This window comes from Castor canadensis, chromosome 8 (genome assembly GCF_047511655.1).
Source record: "Castor canadensis chromosome 8, mCasCan1.hap1v2, whole genome shotgun sequence".
In the NCBI taxonomy this organism is placed as follows: Eukaryota; Metazoa; Chordata; class Mammalia; order Rodentia; family Castoridae; genus Castor; species Castor canadensis.
The window spans coordinates 154,714,979-154,739,910 of NC_133393.1; the positions used below are offsets into that span (position 1 = coordinate 154,714,979).

A 24,932-nucleotide genomic window follows, 5' to 3' on the forward strand; every position below is an offset into this window, starting at 1 on the left:
GAGCTATGTTACGAATACGTTTTCACCAGACACCACAGAGACCTGACCAGAGGAGATTCTGTCCCACCTTGGAACTGTGTGTGCTCTTGCCTTTCTTTAGGTTTTGTATTTTTATATTCACCACCGATAGGAACACAGCCAGAATAATTGAGGTGCTGTTTTCTACCAGCCCAATACAGTTTTCCAAAGGAGCTTCCTCTCAGGGCCAGGCCTGTGTGCTTTACCTAATGTGCTGTCTGGTATTTCTGGCTCCTGTGGAATAGAAAGTAAGCGAAATAGCTCGCTGCCCTCTGCCTGTCCCATTTCCAGAGGCTAAATGTTGGTTTGTGTAAGCCAGGCTTACAGTCTTGTCGAGCATCATTATCATGTGAAAGGAAAGCGTTGACTGAGCTTGGCTCCTCCAGGTGAACTACAACTTGTGACTCACTTATTATGGGTCTATAATCAGTTCCCAACATGTCAGGAAAAGAAACAAACAACTTCCTTGTTTTATGGAGTGCTAACAGAAGAAAACTCGTTAATTTCCTAATTGTTCTCCCCTGCCCCAGACATTAGCTCTACACATGTAGCTGCAGCAATAAACTGAGCTCTGTAATAACATTGCATTGTCAGCTCCCCTCCTCAAGGTGTTTCCAGTGACCTTAACCTGTGCTCATTCTTAAGTGTATAATTATGTATTTGTCATTGCATCTAGAATGGGCCATTTGAGTTGTAGTCAATGAATGTCTATAAAAAGTTTCTGTGTATCTTTTCGCAATTGCAATCCCTGTGCGGAAGATGTTTATCCAGGAGCGCATTCCCTCTGTTCACCCGCAGCTCCAGTGTAGCCATGATTTTTAAGAAGTCTTTAATTTACTTGTATTGCCTGTTTACATGTCAGTATTCAGCATGTAATTTTATTTCCATCAAAGAAAATCTTAACCACTTAGCATATTTAGAATGCTACCTTTGTTTTTCCTTGATGAAGTTGTTATAGACTGAAAGAGGCACAGAATAGATAGACGGGAGACAGTTCAAACACTGGCACAGGGTTTATTCAGGAATGGGGTTCCTTCTAGCCAAAGCTAGAACCCCACTGCTGCTTATGAACTTGGAGTAGATATAGGGGAGGGCAAGTTTACCAGGCCGGGAAAATTTTTCAGAGGTTAACAATTACTAGGGGAAGCTAGAGGAGATAAGTGGCAATTAGGTAGATTGGTTGCTTGGCTCAACAAGGTAAGTTTGTCATTTCCTTGAGGCCAGGTGTAGTTCTTCCAGTAAGTGATGGGGTGCTTCCAGTAAGCTGCCTACAAGGGTGAGGGGTCCAGTCCTAACATGGCTTCCCTTTTGGTCACCCTAACATAAGTGAGGTGTTTTTCTTGCATTGAATAATAAACCCTGAATACTTTTACTTGTCACTTTCCAAAAACACTGGTGTTGGAGAAGCAATTTGCAGTTTAGCACCATGCTGAGAGGAAGTGTGTGTCTTTGGCCCTGAGGAAGGCATCCTTTTTCACTGGACTTCCGGAAGCTTGAGCTCTTTGCTGCAGTCAGCTAGCAGCATGACAGCCTTGCTGCATTTGCATGGTGCCCTTCACTGAACAGTCTCTGTGCTTACCAGATGGCGTTAGCAGTTCCATAGCTTGGTCACCCTTTGAAGAATGCCCTGTCATCCCCATTTTACAGATGGAAGCTAAGTATTCCAAGGCTTCATGACTTGCCCAGGGCCAGGCTCTTGACCAGACTTTGGCTTCCAATCCCACTGCCTCTCAGCTCCTGAATGCCAGCATCCTGCTTTCTCTCCCTTCCCCCTTCCCTGCCAAAGCCCAACAGCCCCTGCTGTTTGTCTGTGGACATTCCTCTTATCTTCTCTGGAGTGTACCGTCCCCTCTCCAGGGAGTCCTTGCCTGTGAGCCCCAGCTGTTGGTTGTCCCTTTCTAAACCAAAACAAGAGCCAAAACCCAGCCTTAGCCTGTATGCAGACAAACCTGTGATCCGGAAGGGTCTGAGTGCCGCTCTCACAGCAAGCCTGAAGACAGGCTGATGTTCTTCCTCTCTGCCTGCCACAAGGCCCTTGCCTCTTCTGGGTCTCACATGGTCTGACCACATTGTCCATATCGTCTTCCTTCCTCCATAAGGAGTCTGTTGTAAGCACCCACCCCACTACCAGGTGTGTGGTAGGTTGCTGGAGGAGAGGTTGGACCACAAGGGCTGCTGCTTCTGGAATCTTTGGGTACCCTCTCAGGTGGGGCCACTCCCAACTTGACCATAGAACGCTTAAGACCACCTTGCCTGCTTCACACACCATCTATGCTGACAAATGAGCTCTCCTTCCCTCCAGGATATCCTGGACCAGTACTTTTATAAAACATAATATAAAATGATGAATCAAGCCTAACTTATAATAAAATCGAAAATTGAACAAACATGGTATGTTGGATTGCCTGCAGAGTTCTCAGCCCATCCTCTTAGTGTCAGTTCTATGAATTGTCAGGGGTCTCCAGACCTCACTTTGGTTACCCTTTCTAGATAAGTAACCTTAGGAAGGTGCTAACTTCTGAGCTTTGAAACTGTCTGTACAATGAGACCAGTGATACCTTTGCATTGTCAGAAGTAAATGAAATCATGAAAGTATCTATGACTGCCTGTTACATGCTAGGTGTCTACCAAATGATACTTCACTTCTCATCCCACCTCCAGTAATTTAAATGATTACCCCCTAATTTATTTACCCTCTAATTATTCTCTTCTCACAGGCCTTTGTGAAACTGAAAACCATCAATAATAGTGACTCCCAGCAAGTCTATCTTCAGAATCTTCTGGAATACACTGGGGCTGTGTTCAGACTAGGAGTGATGGTTACATGGGACTTCTTTGCTTTTAGGCTTTTTTAATAAACAAAGCTAGGCAAGCATATATATATATATTTTTTTTTTTTTTGGAAAGAGCAAACTATGCCATGGGTTCATACTAATATTTCTAATTCAGATGTAAGATTAACTTATTCCATGCTTCTATTTTAGGGTGAAAATCTTGGTTGCTAATGACACTAGTTACTCATTTGCTTTAAACCAAATGTAATAGTTCAAAATAACAGTACTAATATTATTACAAATTCTTAGATGACTAGATGCATTTAGATTTCCCTGCAGTTCTCTGTGACCATAGGATCTCTGTTTCACTGGGGATGTAAAGCCAAAACACTATCAGTTCTGTGAAATCATTTTTCTTCATGTTACATGCTATTTGACTTTTGTTTCTGTTTTTAGCTTTTATAATTTTAAATTCATTTTTAAAAAATTATATAAAACATACACTATTCCAAAGTCATAAATGATACACCTGGATGCATTTGTAGTCTCTGTATTTCTGTGTAGTGATTACTGGTTATTTTGCACATTTAAAAATGTTGTCCTGCAAATCACATGTAGGACCTCACTTGTGCTCATGCATGTGCTGTATGTACCACTGAGCTTCACCCCAGCCCTGCTTCAGTTTTTATAATTAAAATATTAATCCTTTGTAAATATCTTACAAATCTGGGAAACCTTACAAATAAATTTCTCAGTTTTCTTTCTTTTTTTTTTTTTTTAATGCAGTCAAATTTTAAAACCTTTCCCCTGTTTTTCTAGATTTTTCCTTTTTTTTTCAGGTGAGAAGTGGAGTTTGAACTTAGGGCCTCATACTTGCTAGACAGGCACTGTAGACTTGAGCCATGCCCCCAGCCTGGTTTTGCTTTAGTTATTTTTCATGTAGGGTCATGTGTTTTCTACCAGGGTTAGCCTTGAATTGTGATCCTTCTGATTTCTGCCTCCCAAATAGCTGGGGTGATAGGTAACCAGGAAACCTTTTCTTATTTTAAGCCTACAAAAGGAATTTGTGCTTGTTCTCTAGTAGTGGTGTGTTTTGTTTTGTTTTTTTTAATTGATTAAAGTCAGAGCTCGAATTGGTTTGGAGTCTTTCCCAGAAAACATGTTAGGAAGTGATCTACTTTTATCCTGTTTTAGATGGCTACTTATTGCCCCAACATTTCTGAGGAAGGATGAAAAGTAAACGTACTATCAATTTAGCTTGACACTGTGTATTTAAATATCTCTGTGTAGACCTAGATGTTTTATATAATTGTACAATGTTGTAGCACTAAGGAGGTAAAGGAGGAGAGACGAGTCATCTGTGCTGTCTGATCCTGACCTGGCTGTCCACTTTCTTTCTCTACAGGTGAATGAGCTAGACGGCATTCCCTTGATCCTTGACAGCTGCAACATAGATGACAGCAACCCCTGTATCCTTGCATGTGAGCCCCGTGCTCCGGTTCACACTGGGGGCCTTCATGTCTCTTGCTGTTGTTCATTCAGTATATAGCTGTCTGTCTGTCTTGTTCGCTTGATTCTAAGAACTGAACCATTTTCTCCAAGTTGTGATGCTGGGATATCATTTCTAAAATCTTTTTGGTGTAATGAGCTAATCTTTTAAGGTGGGTAGGACATCCCAAACCAGCCTATCACTAAAACACAGAGCAGAGTCAGTTCATCCGAGGCGCTTGTGCTGCATGTTATCATTGTCACTTTTCTGAAGTGTGTATGTGGTCCTTGGAGTGGATATGAAAAATTTTACATATTTTCCCTATGGAAATTCTGAGTATGGAGTCAGTTGGAAGAACTGCTTTAACAGTGGAACATGAGACACAGAGGAACGCAGGAGCACCCTGGCTCCCTAGCGCTAGGAAGATACATTTCAGTGACTTTCTGTCCCCATTTTTCAAGGACTGTGCCCTATGACCTTCTGCTGTTGGCACTGAGAGAGGCCATCCTCTCTGGAGTAGTTGTGCTATATGAAACAAATCTAGTACGGGTGAGTACCCTGGGTGTGGGTGCAGCCTCTTTTGGTTTGAACTGAAAACTGACCATTTCACTTTAAGTGAGAGCCAGATTCAGTTCTGATCTTAGCCCTGGTCACTGCATGGCCTTGTGCTTTTGCATATGAAGGAAGACTTGGGGTATGTGGCCTGATAGGAGGCAATGAGGAACCCAGCCTAAAACTGAGGAGTGGTCTTTGAACCTTGAGAGTCACCTCCTAGGGCTTCGGCCAAGAAGAGAAAAGGAGCTCTTGAAAGCCATGTGTTTCAAAGTAAGTAACCTGAGACATGCTTAGCATTCATGCTAAAGATACTCTCATTTGTCTGATTAGCAATTTGTAACTCTTTTATTTTAAAGAACACAATAGCTCATGAGATAGTCAGGGGAAGACAAATCAAGAGCCTCAGAAGACCCTTCTTAAAGGGAAAACAGATTGGCACATGGCAGTGAACTGTCATCAGTCATGGGATTTGAACTCAGGGCTTCACAATACCATTAGGCAGTACTCTACCACTCGAGCCACACCCCCAGCCCTCTAGCCCTTTTTGCTTTTGTTACTTTTCAAATAGGGTCTTGCTTTTTGCCTAGGTAGGCCATAAACTGTGATCTTCCTGAATAGCTAGGATTGCAATTGTGAGCCACCATATCCAACCAGAATTTGCATACTTTTTAGCCCAAAGAAAAAAGAAAGAAGAAGGCTTCCACTTATAGGAACACAGGCCAAGTGTAATTGAAGATGTTGTGTTTCCCATTGAAAAAAATGATGTATTGAAAACAAAAGTCTCCCACAGTTTGCTTTTATGTTCCCTGAATTTACATTCCAGTGAAGAGCAAGGACCAATCACTAAAAAGGCTGTGACACACAGGCCTGTGGGGTGTACAGATGTGCAGCTCAGCAGCCATGCTCACAGTACTCTCTCACCAGATGCTTGTGTGGCATTCACCATTTTTTCTTTATTGTGTTACACCATGACAGCACCATTAACCAGATGTGGTCCCCATTTTGTAGACGAGGAAATGTGAGAACCTCATTGACTTACCCTGCAGGTCACTGGAGCTTAACCTTGTGAGCGCCCAGTTCTTACACTCTCCAGTATTGCCTCCTCAGTAGTCACTGGGAGGAGAGGAACACATGCAGCAACACCATATTAACATTTTCATGCAGTTGAGAAAGTACTCATTTTTAAAAGGCACGTGGGCATCCATATAGATAACTGGCTTTTATAGTGGTTATTAGTGACCACTTAAGTGACTCGTTAAGAAAAGATAGATTATTGCAAGTGTGTTTAGTGTTGTCTGTATTTGATAATTCTTTGGAGTTTTATTTATTAAACCTATCAGATTTTATTTTATTTTGTTTTTGGTGGTACTGGGGTTTGGACTCAGAGCCTCAAGCCTGGCTAGGCAGGCCCTTTACTATTTGAGCCACTCCTCCAACCCAAGCCTACCAAATTTTAAAATCACATACAATAGGTGCAATAAGAGGAGACATCAGAGCAAAAGGAGAGTGTTGGTTGAATGATCAGAATTGAGAATGCATTATAGCCTAGAGGCTATAATTGTGTTTTAGATATGAACTGTAAATTAAAATCTGGCCTCACTAGTGCCAAAGCAAATAGCAATATGATACAGACCACAAAATCTACCTCCTGCCGTAGGTGTAGCCACACAGGGCCCCCCCATGCTGTTTCTCTGTTACTGCTCCCAAGCTTCCTCCTTAGATGTTTTTATTCATGAGAATAATGCATTTACATGACTTTTAAGTGCCAAAAGCATTTAATGGAGAAGCAGGATCTCTGGTGCCACTCTCTACACCTTTTATTGTCATCTGTTTGTTTGAGATGAGGTCTCACCAATAGCCCAGACTAGCCTTGAACTTGGCAATCCTCTTGCCTCAGTCTCCCAAGTGCTGGGATTACAGCCATCACCACCTTGATTGGCATCTCCACGCTTTTTAATTCATTTTCTCAGCTGTTGGTTCTAGTAGTTGCTTTTGTATATCCACTCCAGTCCGTGTGTGTGTGTGTGTGTGTGTGTGTGTGTGAGTGTATGTGACTGGGGTTTGAACTCAGGTCTTTGTACTTGCAAAGCAGGTGTTCTACCACTTGAGCTATACCTCCAGCCCTGCTTTTGTATATCTAAATAACATGCTTTGCTGCTGTTTCTTGTTATATTAACTTTTGATGCTAACTATGTATGACCTGAGTATTTAGCTCCTGGGCACCACCTCTTCACCTCCCTTCTTCACGTTTCTACCACTGTAGTCAGGACTACGTATTTCATTTCCTGCTGGCCACATTACTAATGAGACAGAGCATCTCATAAAGTGTGTGTGTGTGTGTGTGTGTGTGTGTGTGTGTGTGTGCGCGCACATACACATGGTGTGCTTGACAAGCCTTCTGCACATTTTTCTGTTGGGTTTTCTCTTACTTGTTTGTGACAAGTCTTCAGTGTATTTTGGTAGAAACTCTTTGTCAGCTGCACATGTTGGTGATATTTTCTGTCTCCTATCCTGTGTCTTCTCTTTGCCATTCTCTTTATTTTGAATGACAGATGTTGTTGCAGTTTAATTTACCACTTTTCCTTTATGGTTGTTAATATTTTGGGTTTTTTTTTGTATGCATAACTTGTTTAAGAATTGTTTCCCTATGATGATCCTATTTTTAATGCAAATTTGCTTTTTTTTTTTCTTCTTGGCAGTACTGAGATTTGAACTTAGGGCCTTGCTGTGTAGCACTCTACCACTTGAGCCACTCCCCAAGCCCTTTTTGCTTATTTTTGGCATACGGTCTCACTTTTTGTCTTCCTGGGTAGCTGGCAGGCACACACTGTGACACCCAGCTATTGGTTGAAGTGGGGATCCCAAGAACTTTTTGCCTGGGCTGCCTTGAGTTGCATTCCTCCCAGTCTCCACCGCCAAGTAGCCAGGATTACAGGAATGAGCCACCCCACCTACATTTGCCATTCATTTGAAGTTTTGATTTTTTGGGAGGGGGCTAGTGAGACAGGGTCTCACTTTGTAACTCAGGCTGGCCTTGAGCTTGCAGTCTTCTTGCCTCTCTGCCTCCCAAGTGTTGGGGTTATAGGTATGGACCACTATGCCCAGCTGAAGTTGATTTTTCTGTGTGATGTGACCTAGAGGCCTATTCCTGTTTTTTTCTATGTAGACATGTGCCCTAGTTATTGAATAGAACATGCTTTTTTGCCCTAGAGTTCCACTTTTATCATGAATCAAATATTTGTTACAAGTTTTGGTCTGTTTTGAACTCTCTCTTTTTTTTTTCTGGGAGTTTTGTTTGTTTGTTTTTGTGACAGGGTCTTGCTATGTAGCCAAGGCTGGCCTTAAATTGATAATTCCCGTTTCAGCTTCCTGCATGCTGGGTTTACAGTAGTACGCCCCCACTCACTGGGGCTCTCTTTTCCGCTGCTATATTTATATAAATCTGCACCAGTGCCACAGTCTTAGTTACTATAGCTTTCCAACATTTCTGTCAGCCATGCAAGTCCTTCCAACTTGTTACTGCTGCTTTAAGAGTATTGTGACTATTTTTGTTAAAGTATGTTTTTAACATCAGCTCATGAAACTGCCACACATTTCACACTCAGGTGCACACACACAGAATTGCCACCAACAAAAACAATTTAAAACTCCCATAACTACTGAGTTACTCACTGAAATTATATTGAGTAAAATGAATTTGCAGAGAATTGAGGTGCAACACTGAATCTTCAAACTCATTAATGTGTTGTATCAGTTTATTCCTTGCTGTTAATTTTAACTTTTGTTCGTTTCTGTGTTTTTCAGCTCTGTGGCATGATTTTTGATATATAATAGTTGTTGCCATTCATCTTTAACCTTGACACACATGCATGTGTGTGTCTGGTGACTTAGGTGCGGGGTAGTTCTATACTCCATGGAGATTGCTCCCATACATGTTCATTGTTTAGTGAAGTTTCTGCGGTTGGCCATAGTATTAGTTCAGATTTGTTTGGTTTGGGGAGAGGTTTTTTTTTTTTGGTGCTGGGATCGAACCCAGGGCCTCATGCATGCTAGGCAAGCGCTGTACCACCGAGCTACATCCCAGCCCAGATTTGTTTGGTTTAATCCATTCTTCCAGTAACTGATTCTAGCCAAGTGGGGGTTTGGTTTTGTTTTTTACTGTACTGGAGATTGAACCCAGGGCCTCCTTATGCATGCCAGGCAAGCCCATTACCACTTGAGCCATGCTCCCAGCCCTTTAGTTTGTATTTTGTATTTGAAGTAGAGTCTCCCTAACTTTGCCCCGACTGACCTCAAACTCTCAATCCTTCTGCCTCCGCTTCCTGAGTAGCTGGGATTACACTTGTGCACCACCATGCCTGGCCACCAGCCAAGTCTTTATTGAACTTGAGTTTTAATATTTTCTGTTAAAAAGCAGTAGATTTTTAAAAACACACTTGGATGTGCTTCACCATTCTCTGATCCCTCTGGATAAACTGACCTTATCTTGCCCATGAGCATTGTCCATGGATGGTGGTTGGCCTGAAGTTCCTTTGGACAGCCATCCATGGAATCCTCTGGACAGGACTGTGAAAGATGTCTGCCTTCTCAGCACCAGTAATCAGGAATGTCAGGGTAGCTTGTCAGCGCAGACTAATGCCTGACACTCCCTTGGGCTGGAGACAAATTTGGAAGGGTTTCTGTTCTACTTGGTGGCAGCTTTATAGGGATTTCCACTTTCAGGGATAGGTCGTGGCTCGGGGGGAACCTAATCCTGGAGTCCTGCCCTGGATACCCCTGTGTTGGGGACATGAGCCCAGCCAGTGCCCAGCCGTTCTATCACCCCACTCACTTTTGGGTCACCCGCAGTAATGACAGAGTAGCCAATGCCATCGGAAAATTCCAGCTCTACTACCACAGAGTCAATTTCTTATTTGTCAGTTTATTGTGGCAAGTGGGATTTTTTGTTGTTGTTTCCAAATAGAAACAGCTGAACTTTATTTGTGATGTTTTTCTTTCATTTTCTTTTGATCTGCGTTTTGATCAGTTGTCCTTGATGTGGGTTTTTCTTTATATACATTGTTTTTATTGGGGGTATCGGGTGAGGACAGGGGTAAATGAAAACCAAACTGGTTTGTTTTCTGGGGTTTTTTTCCCCCCTTTTCTTTTTGTTCCTTTATTCCTTTCCCTCTCCCTCTTCCTCTTCCAGACCAGACAGACCAAGACTCAGATTGTGCCACTTCCTAACGTATAGCCACCTTGCTTAATCTCTGTTGGCATTCATCTCTTTTCTGTCAAATGATCTAACCCCTCAGGGCTATTGTGATGGTGAAATACCACCATGTTTGTAAAGCACCCCCCATAGTTCTTAGCAAATAGCCGTTCTTGTGCAAATATCCTATTATAGCTGTTAATCCTTAGGAGAAAGGTAGATTTTCACATTGCATTGTGAGTCAGTGGTGAAATTGCTGTAGTAACACCTGAGAACAGAATGGACAGTGGGAAGCAGATTCTTGAACACACAGCAAACCCCTCCCAGTTGAAAAAGGAGATGAGGGTTTCTCCTATTAGTGGTGCTGCACTAATTCCGTGTCCCCAGTGCTGAGAGCTGACCTGTGACCTGTACCTAACACTATTCAGAAATGTTAATTCAAGAGGAATCACAGGAGAATATGGTCATTATCTCAGGGTGGACAGAGACATAAGATACAAAATTCCTAACTGGAGAGCACTAACCATTGTAAAAGAAAGACTGAAAAGATAATTTGCATTACATATATCCAACAGAGAACTCATCTGTACCATGTCAAGGACCCTGCAAAACAACAAAGGAAAGAAACAATTCGGTTTTAAAAAATGAACAAAAGACTTGCATGACATTTCACAAAAGAGGAGATCCAAATGGCCAGCAAGTATGTGGAATGAACTCAGTTCGTTAGTCATTGTGAAAAATGCATATTTTATCTCTACTAAGGAGCCACAAACACCCTACTGCACCCCCAATGGATGCTGAAGGCACTGGCAGTACCGTGTGCTGGCAGGGCAAGTGGCAGTCTGAGCTTTAATACATTGCTGCTGGGATGTAAATTGGACTACACTTTGGCAGTATCTGCTAACACTAAATACGCCCTGTCTGTGAGCCAGAGGTGCACTCCCAGGCCTATCTCCAAAGGAAGCGTCTCCAAGGTCTACTAGAGCATGTGGGCAAGAGTCTTCATAGCATTATTCTTTAGAGGCCTGAGGTTCAAATAGTCCAGCTGCTTTTCAGTAGTGGGTTAGATAAATAAATTGTAGCTTGTTTGTGCTGTGGAATACTATGCTGCAGTATGGAAGAATGCTATGTGCAGGAGATCAGTGGATCTCACTAGCATAATATTGAGCAAAAGAGGCCATATGCTCAAATCTCAGATACTTTATGACTCTGCTTACATGAGTTTCCAAAACATGCAAAATGAATCTATGGTAATAGAAGGCAGAAGAATATGGTTACTTGAGACATGAATAATGTTAGGGGAAGGGGCACACAGGGCCTTCTGGGGTTGGATAGATGGATGTATACATATGAAAAAACTCATCAAGGTGTGTGTTTTAGTGTGGGCATTCTGGCACCATCGAGTGCTTTCTGTATGCCAGATCCTTTATATGTATTACCTTCTTTATTGGAATAACTGTTCCCTTTTATAAATGAGGAAACTAAAGGTCAGAAAGTTAAGTAGCTGGTCCAAACTCTTCAGCTCAGGTGGGTTGCGGCCTTTCTCAGGTTGCCTTCTGTGTTTCTTTCAAGTGTGCTTTCTAGAGGAACAGGTGAGTGTGTAGCTGTGTCACATACCATCTTGAATTAATCCTGCTTAGTACCTAGCACATGGTAACCATTCGATAAAATTTCTGCCCTATTCTGATCTGAGACGACAGTCAAGGCCAGTACCTGAGTTGTATATGCCTTCTTCATAGAGCTGTTCCAGAATCACCTCACTGAGCTAGTGCCTCAGTTTGATCTTAAGTCCCATGTATTTTGGACCCCAGCTTTGGAAAAACAGAATCATAGTAGCGCACGTCTTAGGGAATGCAGGAATTTTAGAATAAACATAGAAATACTTTTGACTGGGCACAGTGGTTCAGGTCTGTAATCCCAGCTATTTGGGAGATGGAGATCGGGAGGATCAATGTTTGACCCCATCCCCATCTCAAACAATAATGCTGGGTGTGTTGGTACATGCCTATCATCCCAGGTACATGGCAAGTCCAGACAGAAACCTGAGACCTTATTTCAAAAACAACTAAAGCAAAAAGGACTGGAGGCATAGCCTGAGTGATAGATCAAAGGCTCTGAGTTCAAATCCTAGTTGCGCACACACAAAATCTGTTGTCCATTCTGAGCTCTTCAGAGGCAAACCAGCTTATGCCACCAGCCAAACAGTGCCACTAGGAGACTGTTGAAGGCAGTGGCTTACACACTTCAGGATGGCTCCAGTAGCCAGGTTTGATGTGGCTTACAAAGGATGTAAACAGATGTGCACTTCAGGGAGGTGTATGTTCTGTGTCCACTGTGAATGAAACTTCTTGCCTGCCTTTGTGCTTTCAGCCCTCACTTTCCTGTTTGCACATGGTGCCCAGAAAAGGGCTAGGAAATCTTTCTGCTGACGTCAGTCTCTCCTCTGGGGAGGGGACCCTTCTGGTGTTTTCTGTATTAAGCATCTGACCCTTTGTTCAGTTGTTGAACTGACATTAATTAAAAGCCAGAAAACCGAATAGCTCTGTTTTACTTTAAACCCCTAAACTTTTTGCTGTTGCTTTCATGGGTTTAGCTGGGCTATTTGTTTGTCTTGGGATGGTACTGAGGTTTGAACTAGTTTTTCATTGTTGTTTTAGGGGTACTAGATTTTGAATTCTGCCTCATGTTGCTAGGCCAGGTGTCTGCCACCTGAGTTATGCCTCCAGCCGTTTTTGCTTTTGTTGTATTTTTGTCCAGTGCTTGCCTTAGACCACAATCCTGATCCCCTGATCCCTGTGCCTCCCATGTGACTGGGTATCCAAGTGTGGGCCACAGTATTCAACTTTTTGTTTTGAGATGGGGTCGTGCTAACTTTTTGCCTGGGCTGGACTTGAACTGGGATCTTCCCCATCTCCACCTCCACCTCCTGAATAGCTGGGATTATAGGCATGAGCCACTGTGCCTGGCCCTTAGTTTTATTTTTAAACCTGAAAATTCTCTTTCACCTGCTGTGATTGGAGATAACATGTAATCCAGACTTTTCTGTCCATCAAAAGCAAATGAGTGTCCACCCAAGGTGATTGTAGGGTTGGAGTGGGGAGGTTAGTACTGGAGGCTTCCTGTGGGAAGGGAAGTGAGTAGGCGCCAGGCCCAAGACTGACTGCTCAAACCGTAAACTGCTCTCAGGCCCTCTTTGCCCAGCTACAGGAGGCTGCCACATAAATGGACCCATGCAGAGAGAAAGTGTAGGAGACCTGTGTACAGATTTCCTGGTGTTCTAGCAACAGCACATGGGACAGAAAACCAGAGAAGTTGGATATGCTAGCTTGCAGGCCTTGCCTTCCTCAGGTGTTTTGACAAATAAGTTGTCACATTGTTTACAATGAGACAGTGCTATTAGTGTTCCAAGTTCAGCTCATCCTGCTTAAGTCTACCTAGCTTTCTGTCTGTGGCCCTCAGTTTCTTGAATCTCTCTAATGTCAGGTGTGCAGCCTGGCCTTGCTTGGAAGGCTTCTACATGTACATGGCCATAACAATTCCATGGAGAGGCACGGTTACTATGTTCCTCCTCTTTGCCTCAGGACCTGCAGTCCTGTGCATGACAATTCTTGGCCCTTGTCTTGCCAAGTCTGCTCTGCTCACTTTTCTTGGCTGCACTCTGGTTCCCAGGAACATGTCTGGGAGCGGAAGTGCACGAGAGGCTGCTGTTTTCCCTGAACAAGATTCCTCAGGTTCGTCTGCCCTGTGTCATGCACACACTTGGTGTGTAGGTGGCTACTTCTCTCGCCCTCACCAGCCCAACCAGGACAAAACTGCCCTTACAAAAGAAGTCACTTGAGATTGGCATGTACTTCCTTGGACTTCCTGTCTTCTCAGCTGCTTGGCTTTGAGATGACACTTGTTTTTGTTTAAGTTTTCTCAATGGTCAGTGTTAAGTGTCACTGAGTATAACTCATTTGAAACAGAAACAAAACTATGCAAAATTTGTTGCCTTGATTCATATTCTGAAGGATCTGCTACTTGCATCTCAGTGAGGTAACTGATGTGGATTGATTTGATATGGTGTTGCCAGCTTGCTTTTATTTCTTAAAATTGCATGTTCTGAATTTTAGGAAAACATTTCAGAAATCCTCACCTAAGTTGTCTTCTGGAGCACTTACAAGTTTATTAGCCTAAGAAAGCATTTTTAATTTAGAAACTATAAGAAATTAGCTAGTTTTTCAAAATCGTTTACTTGGTACTTTTACAGAGTAGTCTTCTTGCACTTCTCCTAGCTTCTTTATACTAGTACCATGATAGTACAGGAGAAAGTTTTGTAATTCTTAACTTTGTATGTTATATCTGACGTACAAGATTAGACCAGAAAGAAACAAGCCTAAGTGTACATGCGTGATGGCTCCCTTCAGCTGCTGCTTTATCGACTGCACTCTGGTTCCCAGGAGCATGTCTGCACAGTATTTTCAACTCCTTTTGAAATCATATTGAACACAGTGCTTACCAGTCACAAGGAAACCCTTTTAGAGCTTGATAATTATTTCACACCTCTGCCCCAAATGGCTTTACCAAGCCTTATCACCGATGTACTTCATTCCATTTTAGTCACCTGAGCAGCCATAATCACAGCTGTCCCAAGGATGACGATTTGCCTGCAGCTGAGCTGCTGCATCAATGCTGGCACGTGGTCTGCACATGATAGGCAGCATTATTATTACTGTTGAGGTGTACTTGTTTCCTTACAAAGTTAATAATTTGCCAGTTGTTTCTTTTGCCTTAGCTTCCTTTCTTTAAAATAGCACTAATAAGTAACTTTTTTATTGCCATAGTTATGTACCATGGCCACACGCAATATATGTTTTGTAAGGCACTTGAGATTGGGTAGCTGAAGTCTGGCATAGAGAAACATGTACCAGGTAACCCTGACTAGTCATTAGGACTTTTTCCTAAAATGACCGTAGTCAAATTTAGTAGTAGGAGAGGGGTCTGATCAAAACATTGGTGTACCACAGCCATGCACAGCTGCTAAATAGTAACTCCTTGGCTATTCTATTTTCAGACCATCATTCTTAGCAACCAATACAGGAACCAACACATTAGAAAAAAAAAAAGGAAGTCTATTGGGTGTGTTTGATCCTGTGAAGGATTCTATATTGTCTTCTGAAACTTAATAAGCAGACACTCCTTAATTCCTTGTGACCAAACAAAAGAAGCCATGTCTAAGCCTTTGGGCCACTGAGTTAAGGGAGATCCAACCCCTAGTCACAATCTAGATGGAGAAACAGGTCATTAAACCCCACTTACCATCCAGAATGCTTGGAAGAAAGCCTTGTCTGGTGAGAGACCAGCCATGGTCAGCACATTTTTCATGCTTGTATCTTCTGACAAATAACCCGCACACTGATGGAGTTAATGCTTCTCTGCCTGGAGGTGACTGCTTCATAGAATGTAGTGGCCAGAGGGAGAAGGGTGCCTCTGGCTTTCTTATTCCTGTGGTTTTGTGGATCACATTCCTTCATTGGATGTTAACTAAAAAATACAGAAAATGTAAAAACCTGATTTTTGAATGTGCTCACCTTTTCAATTCTGTCCATTCTGTGAGGTAGAGATGGAAGACTTTTGACCCAGAGCAGCTGGCATTGTCACTGTGGCTTGTGAGCCCTGGCCTATGCTAAAAGATTGTCCTACTCCATCCAACAGTAGCAGTTGTGTTTTGGGAGCTGCCAGGAAAGGCTACATGGCAAGTGAACAGAGCTTTTCCTCAGGGTTAACTGAACACAGCAAAAGCAGGCCCTGCGCTGTGAAAGAGCCTCATGGTAGATAGAAGCCAGGTTATGCAAAAATAGGGAAGTGGGTCACACTTCCACAAGTAGGCCCCAGCCCTGCACTTAGTTTTTTTTTTACATAGCATGTATGACAAACCTTACTTTTACAAGGCAAATACTGCCTTCCATTTTGGAAAATGGCCTGATACTATATTCTCACAGAAGCTCATGGAATCATAAATTTGTCAGATTCAAATAGAAATTGGCACTTCACGGTGAAAGGTAGGAAAAGCCTATAAGAAATTAAAACATTTTCCAGAATAAAAGAACTTCTGTTGTGTTTCTCTCAAGCATTGCAAGGCACTGACAAAGCTCTTGTTCTGGTGTTTGCTCTGGGCATAATTGGGGAGTGCTAGGAAGTCTGGATTTTCAAGAAGAAAATGACTAGAAATGTCCCAACCTCCTACTCCTTCTAGGGTTCTGATACAGAAAAAGACCACACAGTCACAGACTTGCGCTGGGAATCGCTCTGCATCTGATTGAAATTGGTGAATCACTGAGATGGCGGAACTTACAAAATTAGAATTTTAAGTCCAGGAAACAGTACTGCTAAGTGCTATCTACTTGATGAAAACTATGAACTGCTTTGGCAAAGTCCCAGTCTGGTCATTATCCTAACTTAAAAAAAAAAAAACCTACTTGTATTTATTTTGAAAGATAATATGTATACAGAAAAGTGGAACCAATACATGTGTACACTTTGCAGATAAGTAATCAGCATCAGGTCAAGAAGTGAACACAGCCAGATCCCCTCGGCTCCTTCTCACCGTCTTACTGGTGTCTCGTGTATCACTGGGGCTCTGGGCTTTGTGCTCTGTGGAAGGCTTGCAGATTTCACAGAAGGCTTGGATGGGAAAGTCTGGTTAACTTGGGGCCTTTTCAGCAGCTTTCCATCTGCCATCTCTGTGTCTGGCACACAGCTGTGCATGTGTTCCTGGAGCAACTTGCATACAGCTTGTCGGAGCAAAGTGGTGTGGGCAAAAAGGACCCTGTCCTCCAAATATTTGGGCTCTGGGATCTGATTATTCAGCTTTTGGTCACAGAAGTACAGATGAACAGGTAGAGGCCTTGGTTACTGCACTTTCTCCATTGTTGGAAGTCCTCTCTCTGACTGAGTAAAGAATTAAAAGGGCCAGTGCTCTTGACTCCTTATTTCTTCTCATTTTCCCATTTGGGGAATCAGGTGTTAAAGACTAGGGCATTCGAAATATCTACATATTCAGGGAAAATTAAAGAGTGGCTATAGGTCTCCAGGGAAAGGCACAACCTCAGAAAAGACCTGAGAAGATCTTAAGCTTACACTTCAGGCTGAGTTGATGAGAGTAAATGTATAGTGACTGTGGAAACCAGCATGGCAGCCCCTCACAGGCTACAAGGAGCATCACTGTAGGATCCAGCTAGTTACCTTCCTGGTGTGTCTTCAGAAGAGTTGAAGGGATACCCATGTTCACAGTCACAACATTCAGAGTGGCTAAAAACACGGAGGCAGTGGAGTGGCTCAGGTGCAGACTGCCTGCCTAGTAAGTGCGAGGCCATGAGTTTAAGCCTCAGAACTGCCACAAAGAAAAAAAACAAAACCAAAACCCAGGTATCCATCAAAGTACAAGTGGATAAGCAAAATGTGGTCCATGTATGTGGTGGAATATTAGTCTGAAAAACAGATTTTGGCATTAAACTAACTGAAGTCGGTCACCAAAAGGTATTGTCTCTGCCTTTTTATGGGAGAGGTGGTCAAAATCATGGGGACAAAAAGTGGAATTGGTGTTTATCCTGGGGTGTAGGGAAAAGAGATAGTTGCTATTCGGTGTATTTAGAGTTCCAGTCTTACAGGATCAAAAGAGTGAGGTAGATGGGCGATGGTAGAAGATGCGTAACATTAGGACTGGGCCTAATGTCACTGAACTGTGCATTTAGAGATGGCGAAAATAACAGATTCTACGTGTATTTTACCACAATTTGGAAGGAAAGTAAGTTGCAGCCATTTCTTGAACTTTTATCTCAAGCACTTGTTGGGCGGGCACCTGTGCAGAATTGGTTCCTAATAAATACTTCAATAATCAGTGACACTTACTTTCCTTTTTTATACCAAGCATTTTGTGATCTCACTTAATCTTCATGACTGTCCTATGAAATCTTTTTTTTTTTTTAAAGGAAAATCCTCATAGAAGTGAATGCCAAGGCAAATGGCTTTATAGCTGACAAAGGCCACTTAAGTGGCTAGCAGTGGGAGTGGCAGTGCACTTTGAACCTCACCTTTCTATCCCCAGGGTCTGTATCATTGGATATGTGAGATCATTTTGCATCCCCCTCATTTTATGATGGAGAAACCTTTGTCCTAGGCCTGTGCTAGAGCTAGACCTGTGCTTTAGGTCTCAGGCAGGATCCCTGACACATCCTCTTGTGATCCTGATGGACTTGCCCAGGCTTCCAAGTGGAGAAGCGGCCTTAGTGAAGTTGCTTAGTGTCAAACTGCTTGTAAAATGGCAGAACTGGAATTGGCCCAGCCCTGCCTCACTCCACATCTTACTCTTGCCTTGATGCACTAGAGTGTGATGGCATGGGGAGGACTTTGACCACCATTTATCATGTTCCCAGCCTTGAGCATAAAGTCTTCACGTGGATGACTAGATCATGATCAAGTTCTGAAAAGTTCTGTGTGATCAGCAGTGTAAGTGTTTGCTGGTATCTTAATCCCTGTTCTAACTTTAGTATAAAGATGAAAGGCATATTGTTTGTAGAAAAGACGAAAAAACATGAATTTAGAAATACTACATTTCTAAAATTGGGTGGATTTTTTTCCCCCAAAAGCAAAATATCTAGTAATTTAGTAAATTTTAAAAGATGTGTTATAGTAGAGCTTAGAATTTAGTGTCACCAACATGACCAACTTGCCTTTGAAAGTTTTACTGGTTTTTATTTCCAGTTAGTGTTGGAGTTACTTGCATATGTATATCCACACACATACATAGAGCAGTGTTCCTCCCCTGATGAGGATAAACTAGGATTATAGGTCTTCATGTGGAAAGAATCAGCCAGATTGCATGTTACTTTCTAGTCACTTCCTGTTAACAGAAGTAGGCACAGATGGCACAAAGTCTCTTACCTGTGTGTCTATGCCTGTTCAAATGCACAAGCCCACACCATTTGGGACTGCTGACTTCCTGGGGTTGCTGGGAGGGGAAGGGACAGGGAAAGTAGTAAGGCGACATGGCCATGGTGACCCCATAGACCAGACCACCCAAGAAGACTAGCTCCATGGTCAAAGACAATGGTGCCAGTACTAGAGCTCCCTGCCTCTTTGTTGCCTGTTGAGTCTTGTCAGCCCTGCAATCCACCAGAAGCTCAGGACTGTTTTTTGACCCTTGGCTATACTTTATTAATTCTAAAATGTCATATGTGCTAGACCAACACTAATCTCCTGTAATTTAGATGGATTACTTTTTCTACTTTAAATTTTCATTTCATTTTGAACTATTAGTCTGTTAGCTAGTTCCAAAGGTATTTTGCAAAGATATTTGCTCTAACTGGTATCTGCAAGTTTATTTTATATCCTGTATGGTTCTTCGGAGTGGAGGAAACCTGTTTGAAGTATCATACATCGTGCCGTTCCTTTCCTTGGCTTTTAGACCCAGCTTAGAAGCTTGTTGCCAGAATGGCAGGAGGAAGGACTTACTGCCCTGCCTCCCACATGGGCCAGGCAGGTGCTTGAAATCAGTGTGACTTCATGGCTAGGAGGCAGTCCTAGAGCCAGACCACCTTCGTCCAGACCGTGACCCCACTACTTCCCATTGCAGGACACTGGACAAATTATTTAGCTCCCTTGTGTCTTGGTTTTCTCATTAGTAGGATGAGGACAAACAAAGGGGCCTTGTGAGGATTGGATACTTTCTGCAAGTGCTTAGAACAGCCAGTGATACATACTGTGTTCTCAGGGTAGTGGCCACTGCTGTTGGTACTAGTTTTCCTATTACTTTATGTAGGTATACTGAGTCCCATTTTCAGACTTGATGTATATGAGAGACACAATTTAATTCCTCTTACAAACTTTTGCTTGTACTGAATGTGGCAATGTGCTCTGAAGAGAGATTTGGTTGAGCCAGCCTGTTTATGACTCCTTGTTTTCAAAGAGTACTAGGCACTTCATGGACATCCTCCCCACCTGGCAGGAGGGCCTTGCACTTTTTCAGGTTTTCCACTGTGTCTCCTGGTTTCCATTCTCCAGTTCCTCCTTTTGGGGCAGTGAAGCTCTCAGCCATTGTTTTGCTGGTAGGGACCTGGGTATGACTGGAGTTGTTGGGCACAGTTTTCTCTGTAAGCTTACTGTCTTCTGCAACAAACATGAAGGGAATTGTGTACACTGCTGAGTGTCTGCATGCATTCATTAACATCTCACAGCCCAGATGTGACAGAGGAACTGGGGGAGCCACTCCTCTGCAGGCGTACTACTATATGTGCCAAGAGCTATAGCACAGATGAGACAGGAGGCCTGGCAGGTGAGGAGGATGTACTTTCCAGAAGGAGGCAGAGGAAGTACACAGTACCACAGAGTAATCAGAGGCCCAGAGACGAACATCCCAAGCAGACTAAATGTTACTTGTGTGCCCTGAATTGGGCACATGTACTGGGGACTCTTATGCATGCCCTCTTGGAGTCTAGAAATGACATTGGAGTGCTGCCCCAAATACAAATGGAACCACTTGTGGCCCCAAAACCCTTTGGTGTGGTTTGAGTTAGAAGTGGTATTGGTTGTTTCTGATCCTGAAACCTGTAGTGCGATAGGGATGCCAGACTGTGCCTGCTTCAACCACGCTCTGCTTTCAAGTGGCCGGCAAAATGATTCCAGAACATGTAATATACAAAATTAGTTTCAGTGCCATAGGATCCTTCACCACCAAAACCCCGCAAATTCGAGGTACCTGCAAACACAGCCTTCGCTGGCCACAGAAGTGTTTGGAGTGGGTAGTGCGTGTGATGACTATGTCTGGCAGAGCAAGAGAATGTCGTCTTCCCATGACTTCACTGCCAGCTGGATGGGCCCGTGGTATGTTCTTTTTCTCATCTTGGATGCTGGGTGGTGTGCATCTGCGATTGAAGGACAGAGAGCATGGAACCAAGCCAGGTCCAGACTGAGAGCAGTGGTGGCGAGGTTCTCCACCCTGCCACAAGATGCTACCCAGGAAGCAGTAGCTTTCATCTTTCATTAGGTGATGAGTTGTTTGGGCTTCTGAGAAGAGGCCCATGAAATGGGGAGTATCTAACTTCACCCTTAAATGGTCACTGTAGGCAAAGTAAGTTGTGCATACCGAGGACAGTAAACGTGGTTTTCCTTTTTCAAGTGTCATTTTGGATTGTGCAGAGAAGCAAGTCCTCTAGTGACAGTAATAGGTCAAAGCTCTAAAGTGTTCCCCTGGGCCTTTACACCACTTCTGTAATGTCCCCATCTCCCAGTGTCCAAAGGCCAGAAAAGCACCTTTTAAAGAGGCAGTGGTTCTCATGTGTTGCTTTCCTTCAATAAATACTGAAACTCCTTCTTGTAGTGTATCTTAAACACAAGTATTATTCCATATTCCTCATATTGTGACCTATAACTTACAAATAATCCAGCAGTTATTTGTTTCCCCACCCTCTTCTGTTCATGTTTTCTTTCACCACTTTCAGTGCTGGCAGTTAGCCGTTGATTGGTGAGTTGGATGCAGACATGTGCCTTCAGCTTTGATTTGTTAGATGTTCTAAGGTACAGCAAGCAGTGTACAGACCATGGAATAGCACATGCATTGCTCACTGATGCACTGAAAGCACAGATGTTTCCTCGTATTAACATACAAAATTCAAAGGGAAATTAGATACTGGATAGACCATCAATTTGGAGCAAGAAGAGGGAGCCAAAATGGGTGGTTTGCAGTGATTATTGCACACATGGTTCCAGCCCTGTGCAATGAGTCCTGTGTAGGGTCTGCCCCAAAAAGGCCTCCTGTTTAGTTTTTTGAATGAGAAGTGTGTAGTTGAGCTGAGTGACATAAGTGTGTGTGAGAACAAAAAGATTATAGATGAAGGCTGAAGATAAAGTGCTCCTTACAGTGAAAGCAATGCAAGCACCTCCTGGCAGTACTTTGTCCGGTGCAGAGAAGTCTGCAACTCAGTAGAAGAGTACATTGTTTTCCAGTCTCCTCCACCTGTCAGGACCCCCTGGGCCCCTGACAGCCTCCAGCTGTGAGCCCTTCCTGTCCACCTTTGCAAGAGCCCATGAATCCCAGTCCCTAGCAGCACTTGGGAGTCACTCTGACTCCTGGCTTAGAGGGCAGGGTGGGGGTTGAAGGATTGGACCTGTCCCTGCCCTTTGTGGCTGGGGTCGCCCCTTCAGCAGGAAGGGAGGTGATGAGCTTTTCATCTGTAGATAATGAAAATCTGCAAAATTGGTTTTTAGTAATAGGAAACATCTTCAGAACAACTTTGAAACTGAACTACTTGTTTGTGTTCTTAAAAATGCCTAGGTTTTGCCATAGATTAACATCAGATAGGATACAGGTATTTTATCATTCATCCTCATTTTCTGTAGTATGGCAGATAATTACGTGGTTCATGAAGCCTAGTGAAGTAGGCTGGCCTAGTATTGACCATCCAGTTTTCCAAGACCACTGTGCTTTCTGCTCTCCAGGTAGTACTTCTGGACAGTCATGCAGCATGAGTCCCTTGCCTTCATAGCTTTTCTGTCAAAACGAAGTTTGAAACATACGTCCTGGAAGCAAAACTCAAATATGTATCATATCATACATCCAGTTATTTTACAGATACACAAGTACCTAGATGCACACGTATCCTGAAACGTGAGTGAAAACCTTTCAACGTATTTAAATTGTTTTCATTTAAATAATGTAGGTTTTGCTGGGCACCTGTGGCTCACACCTGTAATCCTAGTTTTTTCGGAGGTTGAGATTGAGAGGCTCATGATTTGAGGCCAGCCTGGGAAACTAGTGTGTGAGACCCCATCTCCACAATAACCAGAGCAAAATGGGCTGGAGGTATGGCTGAAGTGATAGAGCGCCAGCTTTGCAAGAACAAAGCCCCAAGTTCAATCCCAGTTCCACCAAAATATATAATGTGGGGTTTTTTTCATCCCAGTGCTTTTAGTAGTTCATTTATTTATTTTATGGTACTAGGAATTGAACCCATAGTCTCCAGCTTACTAGGCAAGCACTCTACCACTTGAACTATACCTGTAACACTTCTGAGTTTTCTAAATCATTTTTATTTGTGTATGTTAATTTTACAAAGGAGTTCCATTGTGGTATTTCTGTACATGCATATTCTATACTTTGATCAAATTCACTCCCTCTATTATACTTTAATTGCTCCCCCTTTTTTTTAACAGTTTTTAGTTGTGCTATTTTCATACATACATATAATGTTCTTCAACCATATTCACCCCTCCATCACCCTCTCCTTGCCCCTTCCCCTCTCCCACTGGTTCCCTCTTCCCCAAACATGGCCCCTTTACATTCATGTCCTTTTGTTTTTTGAAATAGGGTCCCTCTAACTTTGCTGGGTCTGGCTTCAAACTTGCACTCTTCCCTGTTCTGCCTCACAGGTAGCTAGCATTTCAGGCGTGTGCCACCATACCCGGCCTTATTCATTCAACAGTATCTATTGATGCCTTCTGTGTTCTAGACCAGAGGTCAGCAAACCTTTCTGAAGGCTGCATTGTAATGGCCTTTGCTTCTCCCTCCCCACTGTGTTCACTATTCAGCTGTGGTCTCAGTGTTTGAGAGCAGCCACACATGATATACACTTGATGAGCCTGGCTGTGTGCAAGCAAAACTTTTATCTGTGGACACAGAAATTTGAATTTCCAGTAATTTCCATTTGTCATAAATTAGTATTGTTCTTTGTTTTCTCCAACCGTCAAAACATAGAAACCATATTGGCCCTGCAAGGCGTTTTAGTTTCTAATCAGTGCTTGCTACACCTGTCTCAGCAGCCTTCTGTACACAGTTCTGGGCTTTGCTCTGGTAGTCTTTACATACTGGTGGTTTTGATAGCTGTGGTTAGATAGAGTCTCTCTCATCAGATAATTCCAACTCTTAATGTTTTAACTCTCTTACTTGTACTTTAAAATTGGGTTCGCGCATAAATCTGCTCATTTTCAGGATGGTAGTGAAGTTTTTCCTTCATTTTCTGCCCTGCTACTCTGTCACTTCATTGGTACTGGTATAAGGCCACAGGTTCATGGGCTTCTGAACTCCAATACCCTGCATGAGTGTTCACGGCTCCTCCCCTCCCCTTTCTGGCATAGTGACACAGTACTTGCTACCACTGTGGTCCCTGTGACCCGGGTCATGACACCAGAGTGCCTGCTGAAGAGTGGCAGCCCGGTCTGAATCCTCACTCCAGTGCTGATTGCAGGCTCTTTCAAGGCAGCTTCACAACCAACAGGCTCTGGCCTTCTATTTGTAGTAGCCATGGAAACATTAGAAGCCCTCTCTTGGAGAAGCCAAGCACACAATAAAGCTCTTCAAGTGTTGGTAGGATTAGAGACTTTAGAAGATGTTTAATTTTCTCCCCCACTCTTTCTTGCTCCCTGTCTTTTAGAGAGAACAAGAGGGCAATGTGAATATTAACTGGGACTTGCTTTAATCTCCCTTGTGACACTCAAGACTGTCTAGGTCTGCACTGGCTGTCCAGGCTCCAGCCTTTCACACAGCCTAACAAGGAGCCCATGCATATTCATGACCCAGGGCTGAGGACCAGCCGGTCTTAGGGCTGTATTTTATGGTGTTTCTCGTTTCAGCTCACATTTTGTGGAAGGGTACTTTTCTTGTTTTGATCACTGGGTACTAAGTTATAGATGGGAGTGAGAAGTTCAGGTGCTTTGCCCAGCAGGTGCCTGGCCATAATGATGGCGTACCATGTGTTTCAAAGGGGGTGGGGGGAGTGGTTGTGAATGTTTTCAGCACACAGAAACCATGAGTGTAGGAGGAAATGGGTGCATTTGCCCTGATTTAAACCTTACACAGTGTACCTGTGTATTGAAATATATGTACAAAAGTTTATGTTTTATGTGTCAGTTTAAGAATTAATTTAAATGTGAG

At 43.1% G+C, this 24,932-nt stretch overlaps 1 protein-coding gene across 1 annotated transcript in view; it reads left to right on the top strand.

Moving 5' to 3' along the window:
* The window catches only part of Atxn10 (ataxin 10), a 134,312-nt gene that overhangs the window by 103,790 nt on the left and 5,590 nt on the right, over positions 1–24,932 (top strand). The window contains exon 10 of the mRNA XM_020184612.2: positions 4,198–4,261. Within this exon, the coding sequence (XP_020040201.1) occupies positions 4,198–4,261 (64 nt within the window). The remainder of the gene's footprint in view (positions 1–4,197; positions 4,262–24,932) is intronic.